Source organism: Montipora capricornis, chromosome 6 (genome assembly GCF_036669925.1).
Source record: "Montipora capricornis isolate CH-2021 chromosome 6, ASM3666992v2, whole genome shotgun sequence".
Classification (NCBI taxonomy): Eukaryota; Metazoa; Cnidaria; class Anthozoa; order Scleractinia; family Acroporidae; genus Montipora; species Montipora capricornis.
Genome location: NC_090888.1, coordinates 7,582,364 through 7,607,363, shown reverse-complemented (window position 1 = coordinate 7,607,363; position 25,000 = coordinate 7,582,364). Strand labels below are relative to the sequence as shown.

Here is a 25,000-nt window from a genome sequence, read left to right as displayed (position 1 = left end):
AAACTCTGCGCATTTCTTATGGCTAACTCCCTGCAACTATGTCTCTTTACAGGTTTTCGTTTTTTAAGTGGCACGCGCATATCATTCCTTTTATCTCTCTTTTCAGTACTAATTTCTACTTTTTTTCCTAGCTCCTTCATAAGAAACCAAGCCTGATATTTCTCTTCCGAAAAACTGCAGTTCTACCCATGACCTACCCAAAGCTGGTGAAGCTATTGGAAGCGATCTTTTCCGAGATGGGAACTAATAGCAGACAGCAGGAAGAACGGACGTACCGGCTGTTCTTAAACTACCTGAAAGAGGTGTCAGGTAAGCGGTAATGGTATTTCTCTTTACAAAAAGCTACGTCATTTGGAAATATTTCGTTGCGTTGACTGATTCACGATGATTCCTGCGAACTTCTAGCCTACGTTAGACCTATAATGTCAAAGGGAGTTAGTCAATGTTTTCTTTCCCTTTATCCACTTTTTTTTAGCTGCGAGAAGGGTAAATGGAAAAATTTCATTGGAGGATGTGTTGAAGTTTGTTACTGGATGCAATTACGAGCCTGTCCTTGGATTCCAGAAGAAGCCAAGTATTAGTTTTGATACGACAATGCCATCCTGCATACCGATAAGCAACACTTGCATCAATAGGTTGACCTTGCCTATTGGTGAGAAAGTTCCCGAGAGCAAGGAAGAACTGTTTTTTTTCTTTGATTACGCGTTTTTAAATGACCACTTTGGTCGTCTTTAATTGATACAATAGGTGTAAATGGGAAACAGCAAATGTCATTTTGCTTCAGATATCAGAACTGTGTTGTGTTTGGTTTTCTTTCTACCTCAATGGTGCAAATATTACATTATAAAGCAATCTCTGCAATTTAAAATAAACCGTCCTTAATAAATGCTGTCTGCTTCGAATTTTGTTCAGTCACCGGTGTGGGAGGAGGCTTTTGTATAAGGCGGGTGGACACGAAAAACTTTGTAAATTTCTTATGGAAAACGCTTCTTTCGCTCGCTAGCTGTGAAGAGGTCGGGAAATACTACCGCAAGCGAATATCCCTTAGACATCAAATCCCGAAAGACTTGTAAACAAAATACAGAAAAAGGGTTTAAGAACATAACGAAAGCTCTCCCCACGCACAGGGGTTATAGAGGATGTCTTCAAATAGGACGTATTGAAACAATTTTAGTAAAACGTATCTTGTTTACAGACCAACAAAGCTTAATGCTTAACCGGGATGCCCAATGACAATGAGACTTATTTCCACCCATGGCTAATTGTAGGACTTTTAAGCCCGTGTCGTAATATTTTTCTTCGTTTTGACAGTTGGTAGAAATAGAAAACATAATCGGTTTTCTTGAAAAACACTTCCGGGCTAAAGGTACGAACCAAAAGTAAGGGTCTCAAGAGAGTTCATCCTGAAGTTCCAAAATTCGATTTTCGGTCAACAACAGTATCAATACACTAGAACCAGAATTAGGATTTACTGTGTTTGGTACTTAAGTTGCCGAAGTATAGCAAGTGCGTGCAGGTAGGGGGAGATATCCCATGGATCTGTGCCAACAACCCCTGTCATTTCTTCTTGGAAAGCTGTAAAACCCTCTGTGTTCAAAGGACACGATGGTTCCGAAACCTGAACGCCATCAGTTCTGTCATTTTCGTCCGAGAGCGGAGATGAGGGATCCACTCCATAGCTTTCGATCCGGGACTTTAAGAGAAAAAGTCTATAAGAAACTCGCAAATTCTGACATGCCATGGCAAAGATTGTCATGGCAAGGGAAAATCCATATGAACAGCAAGATTAAAACGCGGCAACCACTTCTCAAAATTGAAGACCTGCCCCGAACCTAATTTTTGTAATCCATTTTCTACAGATCGGTCGTAGTAAAGTGTATTTTCAACGAAAATATTCGCGCCCAAGAAATTTCTTAAAATTGGATGGCTTCAAACATTTGTCAATTGAAGTTAATTCAAACTCAAAATTGTGTCTCGACTATGTCCGTGCGGTTGGAGTACTTTTCAAGAGAAACTAAAATTTAATTGTACACTAACCTCATCAAGGTTCTCAAAATACTCAGAAGCCAACAAATAAACTTCGTTAGCAACTTGTTGCATGCCCATTATGAATAGTTGCATGGGAGTTCTATTTCCAGCTGTTCTGACCTTGTGATTAAGCTACGAACTAGTGAAATTAGACAGCATCTGGTTGATTAAGGGCTTGTACACAAAGTGGAGACAGAACAGATGGTCCTCGTTGTCGATGTCCAGATACCTTTCCTCTTCCAGAGAGAGAAATAGGTCATAAATGGCAGAAAGAACGCTTTCGTACACATCTCTCCATAGCCTTTCTATGCGCGAGTTATGGACACTCCTTCCTGTTGTGTAACTACCCCTTCCAGGGACTCGAGCAGGATGGGAGAGCATGTAATACGCCACATCACGGTTTTCTACCCCCATATCGCCACGAACACGAGATGGCAAACCCCATCTTGTCGCGGCGTCTTAAAACAAGTTGAGCACTGTTGAGGAGGTGTTGCCTTCATACCTGTTAAAAAGAGAGAATAATAATGTGAGGCAATTTCAGACAAGGTGACAATCGAGTCGACATCTGATGCTCAGCTGTACCATAAAACAATGAGAAGACTGAGAAAACCTTTAGATACTGCAAGAATCCAACTAATGTGTTAAAATAGTGAAATGAGGAAAAAGATCTGTTGTCACTTACCAGATCTCGGAAAGTTGGTTATTATACGTTGAACAAACGAATCCAATATATCGTCCTCTATGTCCGTGTATCGAGATCTGTTCGTCAGGTGTAGCTCTGTCATCCTTCGTTCCACTGTTCGTTTGCTCACACCTAGCATGAGATGCATTTCGTGATTGCTAAATTGATGTTCTATCACAATACAAAATATATCATGGCAGGTACATTGGAATAAGAAAATTAACGATAAAAGGGAAGTTACGTAACGTTTGGACGACTTCATGTCACCATTAGCAAAAGTGAAATGTTAAGGAACTAACATAAGTATTTATACAGAAAGAAAGGTGTGAAAAATACATGTTTCTGTCTGGTACATTTGACGCCAGATAACTGGAACCCTCATGAACCCTTAGTTCCCGTAAACTCGTACCAGCTTTGATTTCTTAAAAGCAGTGATTTCGAAAAACATTTCGTGATAAAAAGCTGCGATAACTATCCAAAGGCTAAATTTAGCTATTAAAAGTGACGACGTTTCGACACAATAGATATACAAAACTTCTACAAGTTAATCAGTAACCTTAATGAATGGAATCTGCTTGAGTATTTGAAGAAGGCATGAGTTTTCTAATGAATAACATTTCAAAAACGAAACACACTAATTTGCTCTGGCACTTCCTAATAATTTCCTTTGATCTCCCCTGTATTTGCTCCCAACATGCACCGTGTTTAAAAATTATGCTCATTAATTTTAACACCCGCTATATGGAATGTATCGTTTTCCCCCGTCATGGCATTTTCTCTATAATTTTACGCTCGACAACTCGAATCCCTTTTCAACATAACATGTTCAAAGGAACTGGACAAAAATTAATAATTTCCTAAGTAAACAGGTCTATACACACACCTCCCACAATTGCAAAGCGACCAAAAACTACATCGGCTGGTTAAGATGTGGTTCTAAAATGAAGTGAAGCGAGTCTTCTCTGTATCTGGGAGTTTGCGTATATATTCCCGTCAAAAACTCTAATTACTGGGTTAGGGTTAGGGTTATAAAATATTTTTCGGTTTTTTTAATTTTTATTTTTATTTTTGAGTATACCTGCCTGTAAGCTACTTTACTAAATGCGGATTTATACATTGAGATGAGTTACATATTAACATACCTCTGAAGAAAAGCAGCTGCTCTTCTGTAATACCAAATTTTGGTCGTCCTCGTCGGCCTTCTTGTCGTAAAACAGGAGCTTCGTAGGAACGGTAAGATGAATAGGCGCCAGAACTTATACATAATTGACGCGCTTGATTAATCAAGTCAATTGCTAGTAAAGAAATGTCACCGTTCAGCAGGGCGGCCTCAACGAGGATCTTCAGTTTCAACCCTACCAAGCCCATATCGGGAATTGTATCATCACCAACTGTTTCTAAGTCAGCGATGATTTGATGTAAAGCCGTCAAAAGTTGCTGCTTCCCTTCCATATACGCAGTATTAAAGCTTTCAACGAGAAAACTCAATGTCGGAAAGGCAATCAAGTTTATGCCGATTTTTAAGAGCATATTTGCACATGATCCAGACCCCAAACCCCACCTCCACCTCGCGTCATATGACACAAGGGAGAGGGCTTGGTTAATGCCCAATATATAGTTATATGATGCAATTACATCCCCACTGGAAATCGGAAATATCTGAGTTCCATGTGGGATTTCAACCCACAACCCTCACTGATCTAGTCGGATGTTCTAACTACTGCGCTACTGGAGACTATGGTGAGCAATCTTTGAATCGAAATGCAGCACGCATTCACAAAGTCAAATAACGACTGACAGCCTAGCTCATAACTGCATCACGCAGTCACATTACAGCATATCTAAGACTCCAACTGACCACCTAGCTGAGAAAGTGTAACCCAATGGAAAGCCGCGGAAGCCAAACTTAACTTCTGTTACGATTTCCAGTGTACAGAATACCTTTTTTGACTTTTATTTCACTTTTTTTTTCACATCTTTCAACTTCCATGCAAGAACTGTTTGCGTTATAGTCGTTTTTTTTCTTTCTTTCTTTCTTCTTCCTCTTTCTTTCCTCTTTTTTTGTTTTTTTTTTTTAGGGAAATTTCTGTTCGCAAATAACAAAACGACCTCAAATATTTCAACCACCAAAAGACAAAAAGATCTGCTTGTAAGGGCAAGAGGTTCTATACATGTTTTCACACAGGAAGGGAATCAGTGTGGCCTGTCAATCCTTGCGTTTCTTATCTTACTACCGATATACCAAATTCCGTGAACAGATGGACCCGTTATCAAATCTTATCCTATACTTTTGTTGCAAACAACTACACCCTTATGTAGCGTTCACAATAAGTGAAGAGAGCTGGAAGGTGACATAATCGTAGACAGAAGCTATAGAGAATAGAACGTGTGACGAAACAGTCAAGATCATGATCATGTCTGGCTTTAGTTTAGTCAGTGACACCGACCGATTGATCGAACCATTTCGTTGCAAGATCATAATAAGTAAGATCGATTTAGAAAACGTATTAAGAATAAAAACTAACAACAATATCCGACGTTTCGGAGTCAGACATGACCCCATTAAACTGTAATGGACAATTCGCAATTTAAATATAACGGGCGTTAGGTCAAAACAAAGACTTTTGCATAAATGGAAATTAAACGATAGTTGACACTAAGATATTTACATTAATTTCCATTTATGCAAAAGTCTTTGTTTTGACCTAACACCCGTTATATTTAAATTGCGAATTGTCCATTACAGTTTAACCTTGATAATGGGGTCATGTCTGACTCCCAAACGTTGGATATTGTTGTTCATAATACTTTCAAGTAAACCGATAAAACCCAGTGTCTACAGCGAAAAGGCCGATTAACGAAACAAGTCAGACTGTGGAAACCTTGCCACATGAGGAATCATGGCAGAAGATGATGCATTTGCGTGTGTAAACATTTCAATCCTAACTACAGTTGATATCTGGAGCTCACGAGCTCCTGTTAATATTAATTTACCAATGCTTCCTTTTGCATTATGACGAAACTCTGCAATTAAGGCAGTAAATAATAGTAACAGGAAATCAGCAGCAGCAAACTTACCGAAATGTACAAAGGGCAGGTGAAATCCCGGTTGTAAACAAGCTGCTTTCGCGCCAAATTTTAAGTTGTTGATGTCAGATCTTGACGTCAGACCCCACATGGACTGTGCCATTTCAGACTTGGCTGTTCCATTTTACATTGGTATTTTTGGCGGTTCGGCGAAGTGTTGTATGTCACACAAAGGGTTAAATCGTTTTTTGTCGCCCTAAACCATTTGTTTTTCCTCCACTTCATTTCGCATTAGGGAAAACCATTTTTCCTTTGCATAAAACATTTCATATTAGGTCGATTCGTTTCTTAGTGGACTCAGTGTAGCATTTGAGTTCCTTTCAGACCATTTGTTGTTTCGCTGGGCCATTTATAATTATAACGCTGAATAAATCGTCCATTTGTTGAACCGTTTCAGATTACATTGAATCATTTGCCGATACTGTGAACCACTTGCGTTTTTGTTTCTTTAATTCATTTCACATCAAGGTAAACCATTTGTCCTTTGCATAAACTACCATTTCATGTTAGGTCGATTCATATCTATACCATATGAGTCATTTGTTGCTGCGATGAAGCATTTTTAATTACACTAAATCAATCGACTTTTCGTTAATAAAAGCGTTTCATATTACATTGAACATCAATGGACTGAACCATGTTAGGTTAAGGTAAGCCATTTATTAACATCACACCGGACCATTGGTTGACACACTATACCAGTTCGTATTTGGAAGATGAACCGGTTACGGTTTCAGTTAGTCTTTTCCGTTTATAAACAGTAATGACCAGACAATTTCCTATCTTCCTAGCTCGTTTACTTTTTGAGTGAACCATTTGACAAAAGGCAATACGACTACTTGTATTTAGGCTGTATCATTTCTAACTCATTTAGTCTCTTCCGCACTGCGCCAATGAACCAATCGACGTTGCTATACTCCTGTTGACATACTTCGTATTTTTGGCGGTGACGGCCGCCCATATTTCACCTCTTCCAACGATTGGCATTCTTCTGCAATTGATTTTGCAACACTCTTACCATTTCCTTGCATGTCACTTTGCACCAGGGGTACAGAAGGATTCTTACTAGGAAGTAAAACTGGGGGAACTTGGCTGTAGGACTCTGGTAATTCAGAAACTGACTTTTTACCAGTGGAAGTGGCCTGATCAAGAGATACTCTGTTCCTGCAAACCCCTGGAACTTGAGCTGTGGGTTGCTGAAAAAGTGATACCCTAAGTGCCATGAAACGAGTCATGGGCAGTTGTCGAGCTTGGGTTATGATCGATGTTATCGACAGCGGATGACGTGAACAACCCCTTACGAAGACTTAGCGGGCACACAACATCATCGTGATGGTACTGACGGCAAATAGAGTTTCCCAGGTCTGTTGAAATGGTCAGCACTGTGTCGCACGATATCGACAATCCCAATTCATATAGCTTCTCTACAAGATCACGGCTGCGGGTTTTAGCGTGAAGCGTTAACCCAATGTAGATTGGAAGAGAGGTGTCTCTCTTGCTTTATTATGGCGTTCTCGTTTACGATCTCCATCCCGACGACGTACAAAGCTATTATATTGCAGCAACTGAGAAATACTAAGTCCTGCCTGGGATTTTGCACAAGAAGAAGCCTGGGTCTGAATGCTTGGTCCATACAGAATCATGTTAACTAAGGCTAGTAGTGATGTTGGTACGGACTTCATCTGGCAGTTGGGGTCGAAAAGACCATTAAATGTGCTTTTCAACTCTAGCATATCACTCTGGATAATTCTTGCTAATCTGGCCAGGAATGTGGGATAAAAGGCGCTCTTTTAGTCGCGTGTATGGACACGGGCTTCTGTATCTGCACCCAATTTCTCCATCCGTGAGGTATACATATTAGCCAGATCAACCAATTTGAATACGGTAATTGAATCACTAGATTCACAAGCCTCTTCAATATAGGTGATAGGCTCCGCCAGTGCAATGCCTTCAAGCTGAAATTTGGTATCAGCGGCCTGGTCTTTGCAAAGTGTTTCAGCTCTCTTGTACAGCGAAGTTATACACGAAGAATGATAGCTTGCTTCTAAAGCTACCAAATCACCGGCACTCAATTTGGCCAACAGCTTTTGATCTTGAAGAGCAAAGGCACACTTCCGGACACGAGCATCCAATTCAAAAGTGCAAACATTATGCAGCGGATTTTTCAAGGCTCCCGGCCGATCACAAAAAAAGCAGCTCTTCTCTGAGTCATCTGCCTGTGAAGAGGTTGAGGCACAAGATCGGGTATAGTTACTGTTCACCGATTCATCTGGTGTTGGAGCATGTCTTTTTTTGGCTCTGTTAAGCTTAGTGGAGTTGAAGAGCAAATAGAAACTCTTATGCCATCAGGCCCTGTAATGCAAAAACGTACTTTCTATTCCGTCACCTTAAACCTGTCTAGATAAGTTTATTTGAACTGGCATGCATCCCAGTTGGTTAAATTGCTGAATATTTTCTGCAAGGGTCTTGTAACCTGACCCAACATGTGACCTCTTCGAGTCTACAGGGCACTAAAGTGTCTCGGCCTTACTCCATTGACATACAACACATAGATTCCAGTCAGTCTTTGAACTTGAGGACTTTTCGTTCATCGTTTGGCTGCGAATTTAATTGAATTAATACCAAACAAATGATTCCCTGCCAATCGGTTTATTCGTCCTACCACTGACATGACCATTTTAATTCATACATCTGACTATCAGTTTCCCGTCAAGAAAGAAAATTCATTCAAACATACTCAATCAGACCCAAATCTTTTAATTAAAATAGACGAAAGTGGTATTTAAATGAGGTCAATCGCACAATAAATACTTCAACTTGAATAACTAAACATCTCGGAAAATGATGCTCGAGCTGCCTTGGTCAACCTGCTTTATGGCCTTTGAGGAATTAATATAATTGTATATCTGCTCCATCTCTGGATTATTCAGTTCTGTTCAGTAAAGGACACAAAACGTTTTCCGTTTGCTTTCATGCGATATTAAAAAAACATACAAATACTTAATTGGGTACGTTTTTCTTTTTTTACTTTCCTAACAACAGTAACAAGTTAAATTAATATAAAAATTGAAAGTAAATAAAGTACTCACAGCTGTAATAGGCTGATTTAGCAACAGAACGGGAACGTCAGTGGCGACGCCACGCGCATAAAAAACACCAATGAGAATTCAGAATAGAATAGACTCCACTTTTTTCTTCTCTATTCTAAATTCTCATTGGTAGTTTTGCTGCGTGCGACGTCGCCACTGACGTTCCCGTTCTGTTGCTAAATCAGCCTAATAGCGATGCTGATGGCCACAACAAAATGGCCGCCCGTGCATGCCAAAACTTAAGGCCATGGAGTACTATGGGTAACTGAACCAGTCTCTCCCGGCGCATTAATTGCATTCTCTTCCAATTCAACTGGTGTACACCTTTTACAGTATCCAAAAAAAGATGGTTCTCATTCAGCAGTAAAAGCAATTTTGCGATTGCATCGTTTGGCTTGGTGATAAGCTTTCAAACCCTTGCGTCATTTTAGTCCATCAGAGACCACAGCAAATCCATTTCCACTTGCTGGAACGCGTTCTGCCACTGTTTGCCGCGTTCGGACGCGTTCTGAACGCGTTTCTTCGGGTTATGAATGGTTGGTTCGGCTGTTCTTGTTCACAGGTTCCTGTTAGTTCTCGCCAGTAACCAGCCAGACCAGTTTGACTGGGCAATCAATGACCGGTTGGACGAGATGGTCGAATTTGCTTTGCCGTCATTAGAAGAAAGAGTGAGACTGGTTCGACAGTATTTTGAAGAGCACGTGTTGAAGCCAGCTACGACGGGTTCGCGAACAAGGTGAGTTTTGCCTTGATTAACAGTGCTTCCTTTATTCGGTGATTGTCCTTCTTTTCTTCTTTTGCAAGAGCAGATTCACAGAAAGTGCGGCGTTTACTAATGAGACAAAACCAATTTATAGTATGCATGCAGTAGCCTCTTGGTTATCGGGAAATAAATTAACCGTAGTGATTCTGGTTTCATTTCAGTCGGTTGAAGATTGCAAATTTCGACTTCAACGTGAAGTGTCAGCAAATAGCTACAGCGACCGAAGGACTTTCGGGTCGGGAAATTTCGAAGATAGCAATTGCTTGGCAGGTGGGTTTCTGGGACTCCCTTGAGACTTCGTACCCCGTTCCCGATGCTGGGAAACAGGCATCGATTTGGGCCCGGCGATTCGGTATAAGCAGATTTTGGCCAGTTTCCAAGTCCGTAGGGTAGTCCGCCGCTAAAAGAGGGGAATTTGGATGCAGTGAACAAAAAGTCAGGAATTGTTCTTGGCAAACAAAACAACGAATCGTAGTCAAGTATTTTGGGCAGGTGCTGTTCGATCAAAATTCATGTTGGTGACGTCCGTGTTTGGGCACCGGGCACGGGACGGGCATCGGGTCTCAATGGGACTGGACTTCGTGGCCCAAGCGAGTAATAAATAAGGTGGAGAAACTTTGTTAACAGTGCCTGCTGTAACGCGAGTTGGTCATTATAAATGAATAAGATCTAGAAGGGAAGAGAAAGGCACCTTACTAACTCCTTCCAGTTTGGTCTCATGTTGTTTTAATTTTATTTAATTGTTTTCAACACGACTCCTAAAAGTCTAGAGGGTTCACGCTTTGTACGTGTTTCACGGATTCACTGCACACTTTGTACGCACTCATCGCACGCTCTGCACGCCCCCACAACACGCATTCACTGCAAAAGCTTTTCAATTTTTCCGGCCACTCTTATAGTATGTCGTTCGCAAAGGGTGGCGACGATGAATTTTCCATCCTCCATTTTAACTTAACGGTGGTCATACCTACGCTGTTCTCTAACGTCTTAGGAGCCATCGCAAAAGGATAGGAGTGATGCGAAATGACCTTTCAAATGGCATGAATACTTTGCCTCGTCCTTACTGTTTTTTGTTGTATTTTAGGCTAGTGCGTATGGCTCACCCGATGGTGTACTAACAGAGGAAATGATGGATGCGAGAGTAGAGGAAGCCGTTACACAACACAAGCAGAAAGTTGAATGGCACAGTAGCGAACAACCGAGCGAGACAAATAGCACGACACTTAAAAACAGAGAATCTTTAATAAAAAGAACAAAAGATAGTTAATTACATGGACAATGACTCGTCGATTTAGGAATGTGTCAAAAAACGTATAGCTGTGGAACAAATTGAATGCGAAGATCGAAATTACTGCTCTCAAAGGATGGTGTACCAGTAGTAGTAACCAGGTTCCATCGCTCTTCTTGGAGAAGCTTCTGGTCGAGAAGAACTAGAGCGCTTATTTGATAGGAAAATCATTTTTTGCGGTGGTGAAGCACGTGGTACGATCAGCCTCGACAAGAATTTTCCCGAAAAGATAATACCTCCGAGGCATTCCTTTTTTCTCCTCTTTACGACATGTAGCAGCTATCGACGGTAATGTAGAATGTGATAGGCTTATGAAAATTAGTCCTACTTTACATATGAATGAAAACTAATTTTCATGAGAAAAACTTCGCACTTAGGCTCGTTTTGAAGAGGAGGCTGACATGAACTCGGAATTGGCTCGATACCTAAGCCAAAAATAAAAATCTAAACAATTAAAACTTAAAGGCAGTGGAAGCTGCTTACAATACCAAACAATAGCATGTTACGAGATCTGCTACATTACTGCTTTGTACCAATGAAAACGATCGAATTTTTTACGTACTTTAGTTCATGTTACTAAAACCAGGCTCCACCGCGAGGATCACGTTTATGTGTCTTCCCGCCAGAGCAACCGGTTGAATAGCCTCCCACGCTGTCGTTCTTAGGGCTTCGTCCCGCGTTCCTCCCCCACTAACGTCTGCGGAAACGAAGATCCACTTCCGTTCCTGTATTACCGACCAAGCAGAGGCCGTTTTCCAGCTTTGGGTAAACTCATGTTTTGCATGGCATTCTTTAGCAGCATGTGATTGGCTATGCACAACACAATTAGTCAATGCTGATTGGTTTCTTTAAATAGTGGGCAAGCAGCCGTTGAACGTCATGCTTTCCTCCCCCACTAAAGTCTGCTGTAACGAAAAACCACTTCTGTTCAACGGCTTCGTCAGCAGACGTTAGTGGGTGAGGAAGGCGTGACGAAGCCCTAACAACGCCTGCGTGGGAGGCTACCGGTTGAACAGCTCCTTGTTCATTTGATTCCGTGAGTATGGAAAATTTAAGGTTTCATTTCACTTTTGTGTCACCGCTCGCCGTGACATTTTTGTCAGCACAAGACGATTCTGATTGATTTTGTTCAGTAGCGAGCCTCAGCTCCGTTGCTGTCTCGCAGCGATGCTATGTGACGAACTATTTCTGGAATTTGTAGGTATTTATTTGCAAAATAAAACGGCTGCGTTTAACGGTCTTTAACGATAACGGACGTAAATACGCCCTGCAGCATACTAAGTCATTTTTAGAATTCGAACTTTCAATCTTTGGAATCATCGGTACGCAATGTAGCCCGGTGACACAGTTACAAAAATAATTCGCCTTCGCACCGCCATGTTTTTATGGTAGAGTATGATCTTTTAACCGAATAAAAATTAAATAAGAAGCAAGAAATATGAAACCACCAGGCTGATTATGTTTGCGCTGCGAGTAGAAAGCCATTCCGCAATGTCCAATATGTGAGAATGAGGAAAGGAACTTTTATTCACATTTTTTGTTCTCCATAGCGTTAGTGCGTCGTTTTATTTAACTAATAAACCCTCCCAAAAATCAGCACTAAATATTGGGAGTGCGCTGTGTATTTATCTGTCTCTAAAAAAATGACTGCCTCTGTTTGCTCATTTCACGTCGTTGTTCAAGCGTTGGCCTAACATTGTGGACTAACCGTGCACTCAGTTATATTTCATATACAGTAGCAGGAAAATCATTAAAAAACAGCGTTTTAGACAGTAATAAAAAATTTGAATGCGCTTATTGCATAGAGATGTAGAGTCTGAAAATATACAATCTCTTGTTCCTTTGACAATAAATTACGAAAGGCAAGTTTTATGCTAAGAGGATAATGCGCCGATCAACTCGAAACTTCAACATCCCCCCCCTCCCAGGTAAAGCCCGGGCATTTGAGTTTTTGAAGATTGGATCACTCAAATTCCCTCCCCCTCGGACCAAAATGGTGTTCAAATGTCCTACCCTATTGTCGTATTTGAAGGATTTGTCTGCCATACCTTAGTAAACAAAAATCGTCGTCGGCTCCTGCCGTCTTTAGTAAAGACCTTTTGAAGACCTCTTTTGTAAGCCAATCGCTCACAAATGCTACATCTCTTTCCTTATACTCTTCCATCTCGTCCAAACACGTATTTTATAGCTGTTAGAGACTTCGGCGCCCGAAAAAAAGCAATTATTTCAAACCCAACACTTCCGGTTCAATTTTCCCCACCCCATGCAGGCAAAGGTCAAATTCCCCACTCCCCTTGCCCGGGTTGGGGGGGGGGGGAGTTGAAGTTTCGATTTGATCGGCGCATAACAGCTAACAAAGCACTACTTTGTTTCGAATTTTCTATGATAGAAACTTCTTCAAAAATCAAAGGTCTACGTTACCAGCACACACCAGGGTTTCTCCTTGGTATCTGGATAGAAATCTCACTACTTTTTCCTCCGACCGCGCTTCAGCCATTTGATGAGGGCCAGTCTTGTGCTTCTTAAGTTGCCTCGTTCATGCCCAAAAAGAATTCTGGGTAATTCTGCCATTCCATGACAAGGGCAGATCCCCGATTCTCATTTCATTGATATTTTATACGTGTCGGGCCAGCCAGTCCTGCTAACAAAATACAGCGTCGATCGACGTTTTTAGCTTGAGGCTTGAACTTGACAGACAGGCCAGAGAGACAACTTCACTCGTGAAACGCCATTTTTACAACAAAGCATTTTAGGCGTCCCAGTCTGCATGAAACCATCTGTCACCTCAGTCTTGAGAAGACCAGTCACGCATGGTTCTTATGTTACGTTTATGCCTGTAGGATCAGCTGAAAGGTCAATTCCTTTTTAAAACCAGCATTTTTTTTCTGGTATGGTATGTATCGGAAAGCCAGAACATTTGCGCATGCGCTGACGGAATGTTTAAACAAGAAAGAAAAATGTAGTACCTCTGTACGTGGGGCCGGAGCATAGAACAAAATGAGTTATCCCGTGATTTCGGTCCGTGCGATCGCTTTTAGACGCAGTTGGCCCTTCGCTGCTTTCAGATACCGACGTTCCTCCCGGTACGGCATTGAGGGAGAAAAATGTCGGCCCCTAAACCATATGTGACAAATCCCACGCCTACTCACAGCTCCAGACCGCCCTTGTTAATATAGCGTTTTTACATGACGTCACATCGGCCATGTTGGTGTTCCAAAACAAAGAAATGGCGGCCATGATGGTGTACCAAACTAATCCTACGGGAATTGAACTCTATTTTTATGCAAATATTTTCTTTTGTTTCAGAAGGCCGATATGGCTGCTGGTCACGTGAGTGAAAACGCTCATAGGCCAAGTTCATGTCTGCCTCCTCTTCAAAGCGAGTCCAAGTGCAAACCTTGTGTGATGGTAATTAGTTCTACTTTACATATCGATGAAAACTAAATTTCATAAGAGAAACTTCGCACTTAGACTCACTTTGAAGAGGGGGCAGACATGAACTCGGAAATGGCCTTATTTAGCCTAAGATCTCGATAGCTTTAATATTCACCGGAAGTCATTTTTTTTCTCTCATATGGTAAGCACTGGAATTGCACTGCTAAAGGTAACATACATGTATAAACATTATTTCATCTCGAATTTCTAGTTTTATTCCCCTCGAATGCGTAAAAAGAATCAAAGACCAACATTTGACTTGATTTGCGTTCATTGTTAACTTCAGTTTACAGTTTTACGAAGCGAAAGAGAGCTGTGAAATAAACGCCTGGAGATCGCTGTTACAACTTCAAAGCAAACGATCGATTTATATATTTCCATCAAATGGTGAGAGTAAATCGTTTCAGTAGTGTCTATGAAGCTAACAAAATTTAACTACATTTCAAGTTGTTTATTTTACTGCCTGGAAAAGCACATAACAGTAAAAGTCGTCTATATATTGCTTGATTCAGTTTTCAGGCTCCAACATAATGATATTTTAGACTGTTTGACTGAGATTTCAGTATGAAGCGAATGTTACCAAGACCAATATTCATATACCTGAAGAGCCTGCTTGAAGTCCTCCTTAGAAAAATGACAGACCCGAACAGACAATATATAGCATGCAGTCAGGTTTTCAGGTTTGAGGAATCCATCCATGTTTTATTTTCGCAGGCCAACTTTTCTTTAAATTTTCATTTTTCGGTGGAATCTTCTAGTTTTTTTGTTTTTTTTTAATATGTGTTCTAAGTCTAAACATAAATGTTAAATTACCAAATAAAGATGCAAACAGTGAAATACGGACATGTAAAAACTAGTGATAAAAAGCTAAACTTCCGACGTTTCGGCGACCTCATGACGCCATTATCAAGGAGTTGGAAATGAACATGCGAGTTCAGAACGGTCAACACTAATTTCCATCCCTAAAACTGACATTGGACATTTCGTAACAATTACACGACGCATTATGCCATGTTAATATTGAAAAGCTTACAGCTCTAAAAACAATGAAAACAAGCAGAATGACAGCACTGATCTACAGTATTTAAGTCTAAAAACCCGTTGAAGAAGGTTAACCTTTGTTTTGCTAGATACTATTATGTCAATACTCTCAAAATTCGACTTTCCGGGAGCTTGTCTTATTGGTCTAGAGGATATCGGAAACTGCAACGTGAAGCTATCGATCCCGGTTCAACTCTTTGATTTGAAGTCTAAAGTAGACTGTACGTCGTATAAGTTAAATAAAAAGGGAAATGTCAGTTTGAGGGATGGAAAGAAGTGATAACCGTTCATAGCAGGTACAAAATACTCCAAATTTGCATGAGTGGAGGAGAGCTAGACAAAGACTTTAGCTCGGATTGAATCTGTTTGCACGTTCAGCCGTGGTCGACGTGACTATGGTAGTGGAGAAGTAGACCTTAGACCTTACTCTCCATTTGGGGTGCTCAGTTTAGGAGATGGGTGCCCATCCTGCCCTCAGTTTTAACATGGAGAAAGGATGGAATGCTTCCCTTTTAATACCTGTGTCAACTCAAGAGTTACTGACCAACGTTTGCAATGGTGCGAAATGGTATGAAATGACGTGGTCATACCATTTTTAAAATTCAAAAGATTTTCACAAGCATATGCATGGGCAAAGTTCCACCTCCCCAGGGGTTTAAAATGCACACAATTAATTAAGAGATCAGGCAACTTTTACCCCACACACCTTTTTACCTTCTAGAAGTTTTAAGAAATCGCCCATTTCATTGAATTATTTTGCATTGGTCCAGTCCCTCTGTGACAAAATATCACAAAATCAACATGCAAAACTACAAAGTAAAGAACTTTCCATTTGTTTGGTTCCAGGCTCTAGCAAGAGTCCATCACCCAAGAGTTAGATTTACCCAAATTGTCCTAGTCCTCATCAGCGTCAGAAAAGTGTCTGTTTTTGAACCACGTTTTGCGGGAAAATAAACAATAAAGAAATTGGCTAACTCAATGTTGTGCCCGATTTAAACCCTTTGGGAATAAAGCGTTTTGTTCCAGGAATTTCCATATCATTTCAATGTGAGTGCTACATTGAAATTGTTGTAATTTCCAAACACTTCTACTTTCCTAGGTTGTTTTTAAGCTTATAGACATTTGCCTCCCGAAACAATTAATTTGCTTATTTAGCTTTGGCCAACCTTACAGAAACACAGAAAATACACATTCCTCGAGACTGTCACTTAATGGTATTGTAAATGGAAAGTTGGTATAGCAAGCTAAAGAGTATACATGTCACCTGAGAAACATACCGCAAAAGCTTGAAGTTATTTTCAAGGGCCAAAATAACACGACGGCTAGATCCTCAGTTATGGAAAGAAACCGTTTTGCCAAGTCCCTGATTTCTATCAAGTAATTAACTAATCCTGGAACAGATGCTTACAAAACAAGGCACAAATGAAAGGACTTGGACAGTATCTTAATACTACTGAAATCTCATGGTACTTTAACTATAATTGGCATGATATCTTGTGTCTGACTGGTACTGAGGTATCAATGATTGAATTGTTCTCAATAACTCATATAATCGAGGAAAGGAAAATAACATATCGACGTATCACAGTCCAAAGTAAGTTTCTCACGTTTTGGAGATCGTTTCTGAAAAAACAAAACCAGCAAGAAAGAAACAAGTAGTGGGTTAAATGGCAATAATGAATTTTGTTCTGATTAACAAGTAAATAATTATCTTAATTCATTCATTTAACTGTTTGTGCTAAAGTTAATAGCAACAATTCCTATTCACTGTTACTTTGACATGTAGACTTGAAGAACTCAATAACTCACTTCACTTGACATCAGCAATCGACAATCACCGATCAGTTTCACAGTCACTCCATCATAACACGGGCTCAAACAGCTAGCTATCTGCAGGAAGCTGAAGTAGGTGACTCAGTGAATGCAGACATTATTTAATTCAGGTGTTAGCCAAAGCAGTTCGAGTAAAAATATCCACTCTGGCAACTGTTTATAAAGCCATTTCTCTGTGAAGAACGTACCTGCTCCTTTCGACAAATTCCTGATTAAAAACAGGAACAAAGTACAGCGATTCAGTCATTAAAGTTATATTTAAATGGCACTTACCATCCTTTTTGTGTTTGAGCTCCCTAAATTCAAAGGTGACATCATCGCCAATTAGGACAAATGGTGCCCAGTATTTTATGGCCGAACAATTTTCTGTCTCCTGAAGAGATTTCATGGCATGGTGAAGAGCTGCACTTGCACTTTTTCTATCTGCCAAGTGTTGGTAGAAACTCTTCATGAACATCCAGGTCGCTTCATCATCGATTGCCCAGAGTGACACCAGAACAGATTGGGCACCAGCACACAGGAACGCCCTGGCTATTCCCACAATACCCTCAGATTTCACCTCTCCCTGGCCACTATGACAGCAACTCAGCACAACCAGTCTTGCCTGAAGACGAACTGCTTGAACATCACTCAGTGATAAGATGTAATCTTCCTTTTCGGGGATCTGGGATGTGCGTTCGGGATTTGGGGCCAAAGCAATTTCTCCAAATTTGGCGTCTCCAAGTGCAGCAATGTGGATTAAAGCAACTGACTTCATTCTTTTCAGCACGTCAGCTTTGGTTGCATTTTTTCCTGTCAGAGGCGTGGTCTGCAGAAGTTTTCCAATCATATCCACCTCTTTTTTCGCACACGGCAGCTGTCCGTACATGGGTTCACCAGTGCCGCAAGTGACTTCGCTCAAGCACGGATCGCCTACAAGCAGTGCTTCATTCTTACTTTCGAAGTTGTCGGTTGCCATAGTGATCAATTTTAAAGCAGTCAGCGAGGGAATTACACGGATCCTTACAGAGTCACTCATTGCAGAAAACGGAGCCAGCCAAAAGTGTCCATCAGGAACAAACACTAAGTCATCACCCTGGATCAAGTCCACTATAGGACTGACTAAGACATCATACAAGGGCTGTAAAGGGTGCACAGAGAAGCTCAAATACGGAAAGGTGTCTTCAACACCTTCCCTACTGCTCGAGAAGTCGCTGCCTTGTCTTTCAAGTGAACGATTCTCGCATCGCAAAACGGCCCCTGCATTGATCTGTTCTAAAGTACTTTTCATCAGAGACTTGGCAGTTCCATTTTCGATTTTCTTTTGTCTAAAATTTATCCCGATATCATCTCTTAGCAACCAGAAGCTGATCGTGTTCCCTTCGAGTGCTGTGAACACAATTTGTGAAGGTAGATCTTTCATAACCAAAGAGATAGTTACCTTCATCGTAGGTTTCCCATCAATGCTGTATTGCATCTTTAAAATGTCTACCAAAGCCTGTGCTCGTCCTTGCTCAGCAGCATACAAGGCTTCATCAACCTCTTCATTCTTCAAGAGTGCTGTCCACAGAGCGGTGTACGCAAACCCCTTTGTGTCACGAAAGTTTATTTTCCATGCATCCTCTGACTGAAGAAGATGCCTAACTTCATCAAAATAATAAATGCTTACACGATAGTAATTAAGAGCTTTGCTCAAGGAGCCAAAAAATTCATGACAAAGGCCAATATTGTAACATGCGATTGCCAGCTCTATTGGGTCCTCCGTTTCCTGGCAAATACTAAGAAATTGATAGAGGTACTCTATGCCTTGCATGAAATTACCAAGACTTGTATAACCGATGCCGAGATTACTATAAGCTTTTCCTTCTCCGGCCCTGTTCCCTACCTCTTTGACAATACTAAGATGTTGATAGTGGTACTCTATGGCTTGCTTGAAATTACCAAGACTTTGATAAGCGTTGCCGAGATTGCCATAGGCTGCTCCTTCTCCGGCCCTGTCCCCTACCTCTTTTGCAATACTAAGACGTTGATGGTGGTACTCTATGGCTTGCTTGAAATTACCAAGACTTTGATAAGCGTTGCCGAGATTGCCATAGGCTGCTCCTTCTCCGGCCCTGTCCCCTACCTCTTTTGCAATAATAAGATCTTGATGGTGGTACTCTCTGGCTTGCTTGAAATTACCAAGACCTTTATAAGCGTTGCCAAGATTGCCATAAGCTCTTCCTTCTCCGGCCCTGTCCCCTACCTCTTTTGCAATACTAAGACGTTGATGGTGGTACTCTATGGCTTGCTTGAAGTTACCAAGACTTCGATAAGCGTTGCCAAGATTGCCATAGGCTGCTCCTTCTTCGGCCCTGTCCCCTACCTCTTTCACAATACTAAGACATTGATGGTGGTACTCTATGGCTTGCTTGAAATTACCAAGACTTTGATAAGCGTTGCCAAGATTGCCATAAGCTTTTCCTTCTCCGGCCCTGTCCCCTACCTCTTTTACAATACTAAGACCTTGCTGGTGGTACTCTATGGCTTGCTTGAAATTACCAAGACTTTGATAAGCGTTGCCGAGATTGCCATAGGCTTTTCCTTCTCCGGCCCTGTCCCCTACCTCTTTTGCAATAGTAAGACGTTGATGGTGGTACTCTATGGCTTGCTTGAAATTACCAAGCCTGCGATAAGCGTTGCCGAGATTGCCATAGGCTGCTCCTTCTCTGGCCCTGTCCCCTACCTCTTTTGCAATACTAAGACTTTGATGGTGGTACTCTATGGCTTGCTTGAAATTACCAAGACTTCGATAAGTGTTGCCAAGATTGCAATACGCTCCTCCTTCTCCGGCCCTGTCCCCTACCTCTTTTGCAATGCTAAGACAGTGATGGTGGTACTCTAAGGCTTGCTTGAAATTACCAAGACTTTGATAAGCGTAGCCGAGATTACCATAGGCTCCTCCTTCTCCGGCCCTGTCCCCTAACTCTTTTGCAATGCTAAGACGGTGATGGTGGTACTTTATGGCTTGCTTGAAATTACCAAGACTTGCATAACCGACGCCGAGATTGCCATAAGCTGTTCCTTCTCCGGCCCTGTCCCCTACCTCTTTTGCAATACTAAGATCTTGATGGTGGTACTCTATGGCTTGCTTGAGATTACCAAGACATATATAAGCGTTTCCAAGATTGCAATAAGCTTCTCCTTCTCCGGCCCTGTCCCCTACCTCTTTTGCAATACTAAGATCTTGATGGTGGTACTCTATGGCTTGCTTGAAATTACCAAGACCTGTATAAGCGTTGCCGAGATTGCCATAAGCTAATCCTTCTCCAGCCCTGTCCCCTACTTCTTTTGCAATACTAAGACGTTGATTGTGGTACTCGATGGCTTGCTTGAAATTACCAAGACTTTGATAAGCGTTGCCGAGATGGACATAGGCTGCTCCTTCTCCGGCCCTGTCCCCTACCTCTTTTGCAAAACTAAGATGTTGATGGTAGTACTCTATGGCTTGCTTGAAATTACCAAGACTTTGATGAGTGATGCCGAGAATGCCATAGGCTGCTCCTTCTCCTGCTCTGAAACCCACTTCCTTAAAAATGGCTAATGCTCCTGTGTAATTTGTTATGGCCTGATTAAAGTCAGCTGTGCCCTGATAGTATCTACCAAGATTGAAATAAGCCAAACCCTTGCCTTTTCTGTCTCCCTCCTTTCTTGCAACCCTAAGCTCTTGCATATGCCGCTCCAAAAGGTCCAACTTTTTATCCACCATTGTTGACAATCAAAACCAGGAAGTTTTTCTCAGAAATCTGGGGTGCACCTAGAAGATAAATAAACGAAAACACAATAGGTTCAATGCTCTCAGTACAGGATGCTAAACTGGCACAGCAAGATCAATTGAACAGTAAGGAAATAACTATCTTAAGCCAGTATTTTGAAAGAAAAATGCCATTCTTCATCAGGGTTTCCGAAGGAATGATTTCGGCTAATGGAGACAGTTGTTACAGAATAAATACTTGGGCATCACAGAACATCAAAAATAGATAATTCTATTATGTAAACGAGGGGAAAACAGCCTATAGAAAAGTGATGGCTTCCCATTTCATCTTTCTTATCGAAAGCTAATTAAAAGTTCCTAAGATATGCTTCCCTGGCAGGAAATTTGCTGCCGGTATGTAGCTGACACCAAAAAAACAGGAGGGGATGCCATTAAGAGTGTAATATTCAATTTTCTCAAATTGACATCAAACTCATAACTTTTTATTTCATGTCTAAATCTATTCAATGTCGGAATTGCTTGTTTTTTCGTCACAATTTTTTCTGTCTGGATACCTGGTTACTCCATGTATTTTGATCCAGGGACTTTGAATGAGCTAATTGAACTGCTCACACGTTTTCATTGAGAAAGGCTGCTCGTCAGGACAGAATTGGCCGTTTTTATACCAGAGATGCATAATCCGGCCATTCAAATTATGCCTTTCCCTCTCTTTCTCCAGAAGCCAAAACCCTGATGAAGAAAGGCATTTTCTTTCGAAAATTTGGCTTAAGATAGTTATTCCCTAACTGCTCAATTAATCTTGCTGTGCCAGTTTAGCATCCTGTAGTCAGGGCATTGAAACTATTGTGTTTGCGTATTTCTCTGCGTTGTTTAAAAAAGTAGGTATGCAATGCATACATGTGGGTAGCCACTTAGACACTGTACTACCAATGGAGTCTTACGTATGGTGTTCGTTTTCATTTGGGTTCTAACCATTTACTATACTAGCTCTCTAGGAACATCATTGGCTTCCAATTGCCTATCGAATCAGGTTTAAGATTTGGGTACAACGATTTGCCCACGGCATCGTGATCCGATTTGGAGAGGTAATAACAAAATTGCCCCTGCCCACATGAATGGGCATTGCACATGGCAGTGAAAGGGGAGCGCAGATTAACCCTTAACACCAGCTAAAACCAAACTGGAATGCAAAATTACAAACTGGAATGAAGGGGTAGTTTCTAAAGAAACTGTGGTGCTGTCAAAGACACCATTCAAAATCTTATAGTTAATCAAGAATTACCGGACACTGCCACTAATCTCCCCTAGAACTTCGTGCATTTACTTCTTGCCTAAAATTCACAAACCCAACAACCCAGGTTGCCCTATCGTTTCTGCCTGTAGTTGCTGATGCCTATCGTCAAATCTTTGCCATCATACATTAAAGACAGTACACACGCACTACAAATTTTACGCGATTTCAATTTCTCCTGCCAAGACAAACTTATTTTCACCATGGACATTACATCTCTATACACAGTCATTCCTAATAGCGAAGGTCTTCAAGCACTTAAACACTTTTTCGATCAACACACTGTCAAAGAACCTAGTTTGGAAACGCTCCTCAGCCTTGCCGAACTAGTTTTAACGCTTAACTGTTTTTCATTCGCCGGCAGCTATTACAAACAAATTAATGGTGTAGCGATGGGCACACGAATGGGACCTAGCTATGCCAATCTTTTTGTACGATATGTCGAACACCAATTTTTTAACCAGTACAACGGCCCCAAACCTGAACTCTACGGCCACTACATTAACGACTGCATCGGCGCTATTTCATCCAGCAGAGAAGAACTCAATCAATTTATAACCTCTATCAACTCTTTTCATCGGGCTCTTAAATATACCTGGGAAATTTCAGAAACTTCATTGGCTTTCCTAGATATCAAAGTTTCTATTAGAGGCAACGTGCTATGCACTAGTGTGCACTACAAACCTACAGATTCCCACAGTTATTTGTTGTATTTATCGTCACATCCATCACATGTCAAGAACTCCATCCCTTATTCTCAATTTCTTAGACTTCGACGTCTATGTAGTAATGACTCAGATTTTTCCAGCAAAGCAGAGGAGATGTGCCAGTTCTTCGAAAAACGTGGCTATCCCTTGTCTGTGGTCAAAGCGGGCCATCATCGTGCCCAACAATTTGATCGACAGTGATAACAACAAACGTCACAAAAAGAAAAGAATGACAGAATTCCATTCACTCTCACTTTCCATCCTCATAATCAGGCAGTCAAAAGGATCATTCTTAATAACTTAAAATTACTCCAAAATGATCCTGAGACTGGTAGAATCTTTTCTCAACCTCCACTTATTTCATTCAAACACGACAAAAACGTAGGCAACGTTTTAGCTAGAAGCGCGCTCAAAACTAACTAGCAACCCGGAACTTTCAAATGTGTGCGCTCACGATGCAAAACTTGTCTTTTCATTGTTAACACTAGCAAGATATCGGGACCTAAGCGATCTGTTAAGATCACCGATCGTTTCACATGTAACTCCGCAAATGTCATTTATTGCATAATGTGTACGTTATGGAATAAATTATACATTGGTGAGACAGGTAGATGACTAGGTGACTGATTCCGCTAACACCTTCGCTATGTTGAGAAGAATGACAAGGATGCATCTAAGCCCGTCGCTCGCCATTTTAATCTGCCTAACCACTCCAAAAAACACATGGCTATCTGCGGCCTTTCCCTACATCTAGGTACGACGGAAAGCCGCAAGAATCTGGAACAAAAATTCATCTTTCAAATCGGCACCCTTAATCCTCACGGTATTAACGAACGCTTTTCATTTAACTAATATATTCCTATTTTTCACGTTGCCATGTTACCACCAATAGCGTAGCTCCTACTCTACTATAAAAACTGCACGTAACCCATAATCCCTCGATTCGCTCTGACGAAGGGCTAACGCTTGAAACGTCAGCTTTTAGAATCTCTGTACGGTGGCCAATTTACATTATCAACTCCGTTGATAAAACCAAATTTTTGTATACAAACTGGAATGTTTGATTCAGTACAGTTTTAACCAATAGGAATCAAATATCAAGTGGTGGCTTATCAGTACTGAATCAGTCGACTGTTTCATACCCTCTCCGCCAATCGTAATTCTTGTGATGACAAGTTGTCTGGCTCAAATCAAACCACAACTGAAGCAGTTTCGCCCAAGCCACTGAAAAGCAACCATGTTCCAGGGTTCTCCTCATCAGGTGGTAACCGGTAAAATTTACCGCTTGTAAGAGCACTTATTTCCGCCTGCAAACGCTCAGAAGTCGCTTATCCGTTGCAGAACGTCCAACATTAACCAAATGCTTTACCGGTTTGAAAAGATCCCTTACCAGTTGTGCTGAAAACTAGGGAGAACCCTGTCTTCGTGCCAATTTTTTACACATTATTTATTCTTTAATTTCTTTATGAACATAAAGCAATCTTTGACTCTGCGTCAATATTGAAACTAATTAGAGATCATATATCGGCAATTCAATCCATAGCTGTTCCCAAGTCGAAGTCAAATTTTTTTTACATTCTGTAAATAATTATTTGCCTTGGAAGCCTTAGTGGGGAACTAGAAAGGAAAAATAAAAGAAGGAGAAAAAAAGCTTTGAATCATTTTCTGGTAAATTCAATTATTGCGATTGCGAATTCAATTACATTGTAGACATGTGCCCGTGACATTTGCGCTGGTGTTGGTGTCGTTTAAATTGGCGTGACGGTTTGTTTTCCTTTGCTTATTCACTGATGTTGTCCGCCTTAGTTCCAAAAGGATATGAACAGTGATGCATATATATCTCTTTACATATAGGTCCATATACCGTAAAGTTGTCTCACTGATAACTGCGTCAAGTCTCGTGGACTTGTTCAGTTGACTGATTTCGTACGCGAAAAGCTTGATTGCCCAAAGAGCCTTCCAACTGATTCATTCACACAACCCGACCTATTCAGTTGACCCGGAGAACAGCAAAAGTTACTGC

The 25,000-nt window shown here is 41.0% G+C and overlaps 2 protein-coding genes across 2 annotated transcripts in view; one reads left to right on the top strand and one right to left on the bottom strand.

Annotated features, from left to right (window-relative positions):
• The window catches only part of LOC138051401 (tetratricopeptide repeat protein 28-like), a 695,954-nt gene that overhangs the window by 467,352 nt on the left and 203,602 nt on the right, over positions 1-25,000 (bottom strand). The window contains exon 4 of the mRNA XM_068897590.1: positions 19,025-21,021. Coding sequence (XP_068753691.1) covers positions 19,025-20,973 — 1,949 coding nt within the window. The 5' untranslated portion in view covers positions 20,974-21,021. The remainder of the gene's footprint in view (positions 1-19,024; positions 21,022-25,000) is intronic.
• On the top strand, positions 9,420-10,916 carry LOC138050869 (ATPase family AAA domain-containing protein 3-like). The gene is made up of 3 exons (XM_068897131.1): positions 9,420-9,622; positions 9,811-9,919; positions 10,734-10,916. Exons 1-3 carry the CDS (start codon positions 9,420-9,422, stop codon positions 10,914-10,916), a joined length of 495 nt encoding a protein of 164 aa, XP_068753232.1.

Coding starts and splice junctions, on each gene's coding strand:
- LOC138050869 (XM_068897131.1), top strand. CDS start 9,420: ATGGTTGGTTCGGCTGTTCTTGTTCACAGGTTCCTGTTAGTTCTCGCC. Junction 9,623..9,810: donor ACGACGGGTTCGCGAACAAG/GTGAGTTTTGCC, acceptor GTTTCATTTCAG/TCGGTTGAAGATTGCAAATT. Junction 9,920..10,733: donor AGATAGCAATTGCTTGGCAG/GTGGGTTTCTGG, acceptor GTTGTATTTTAG/GCTAGTGCGTATGGCTCACC.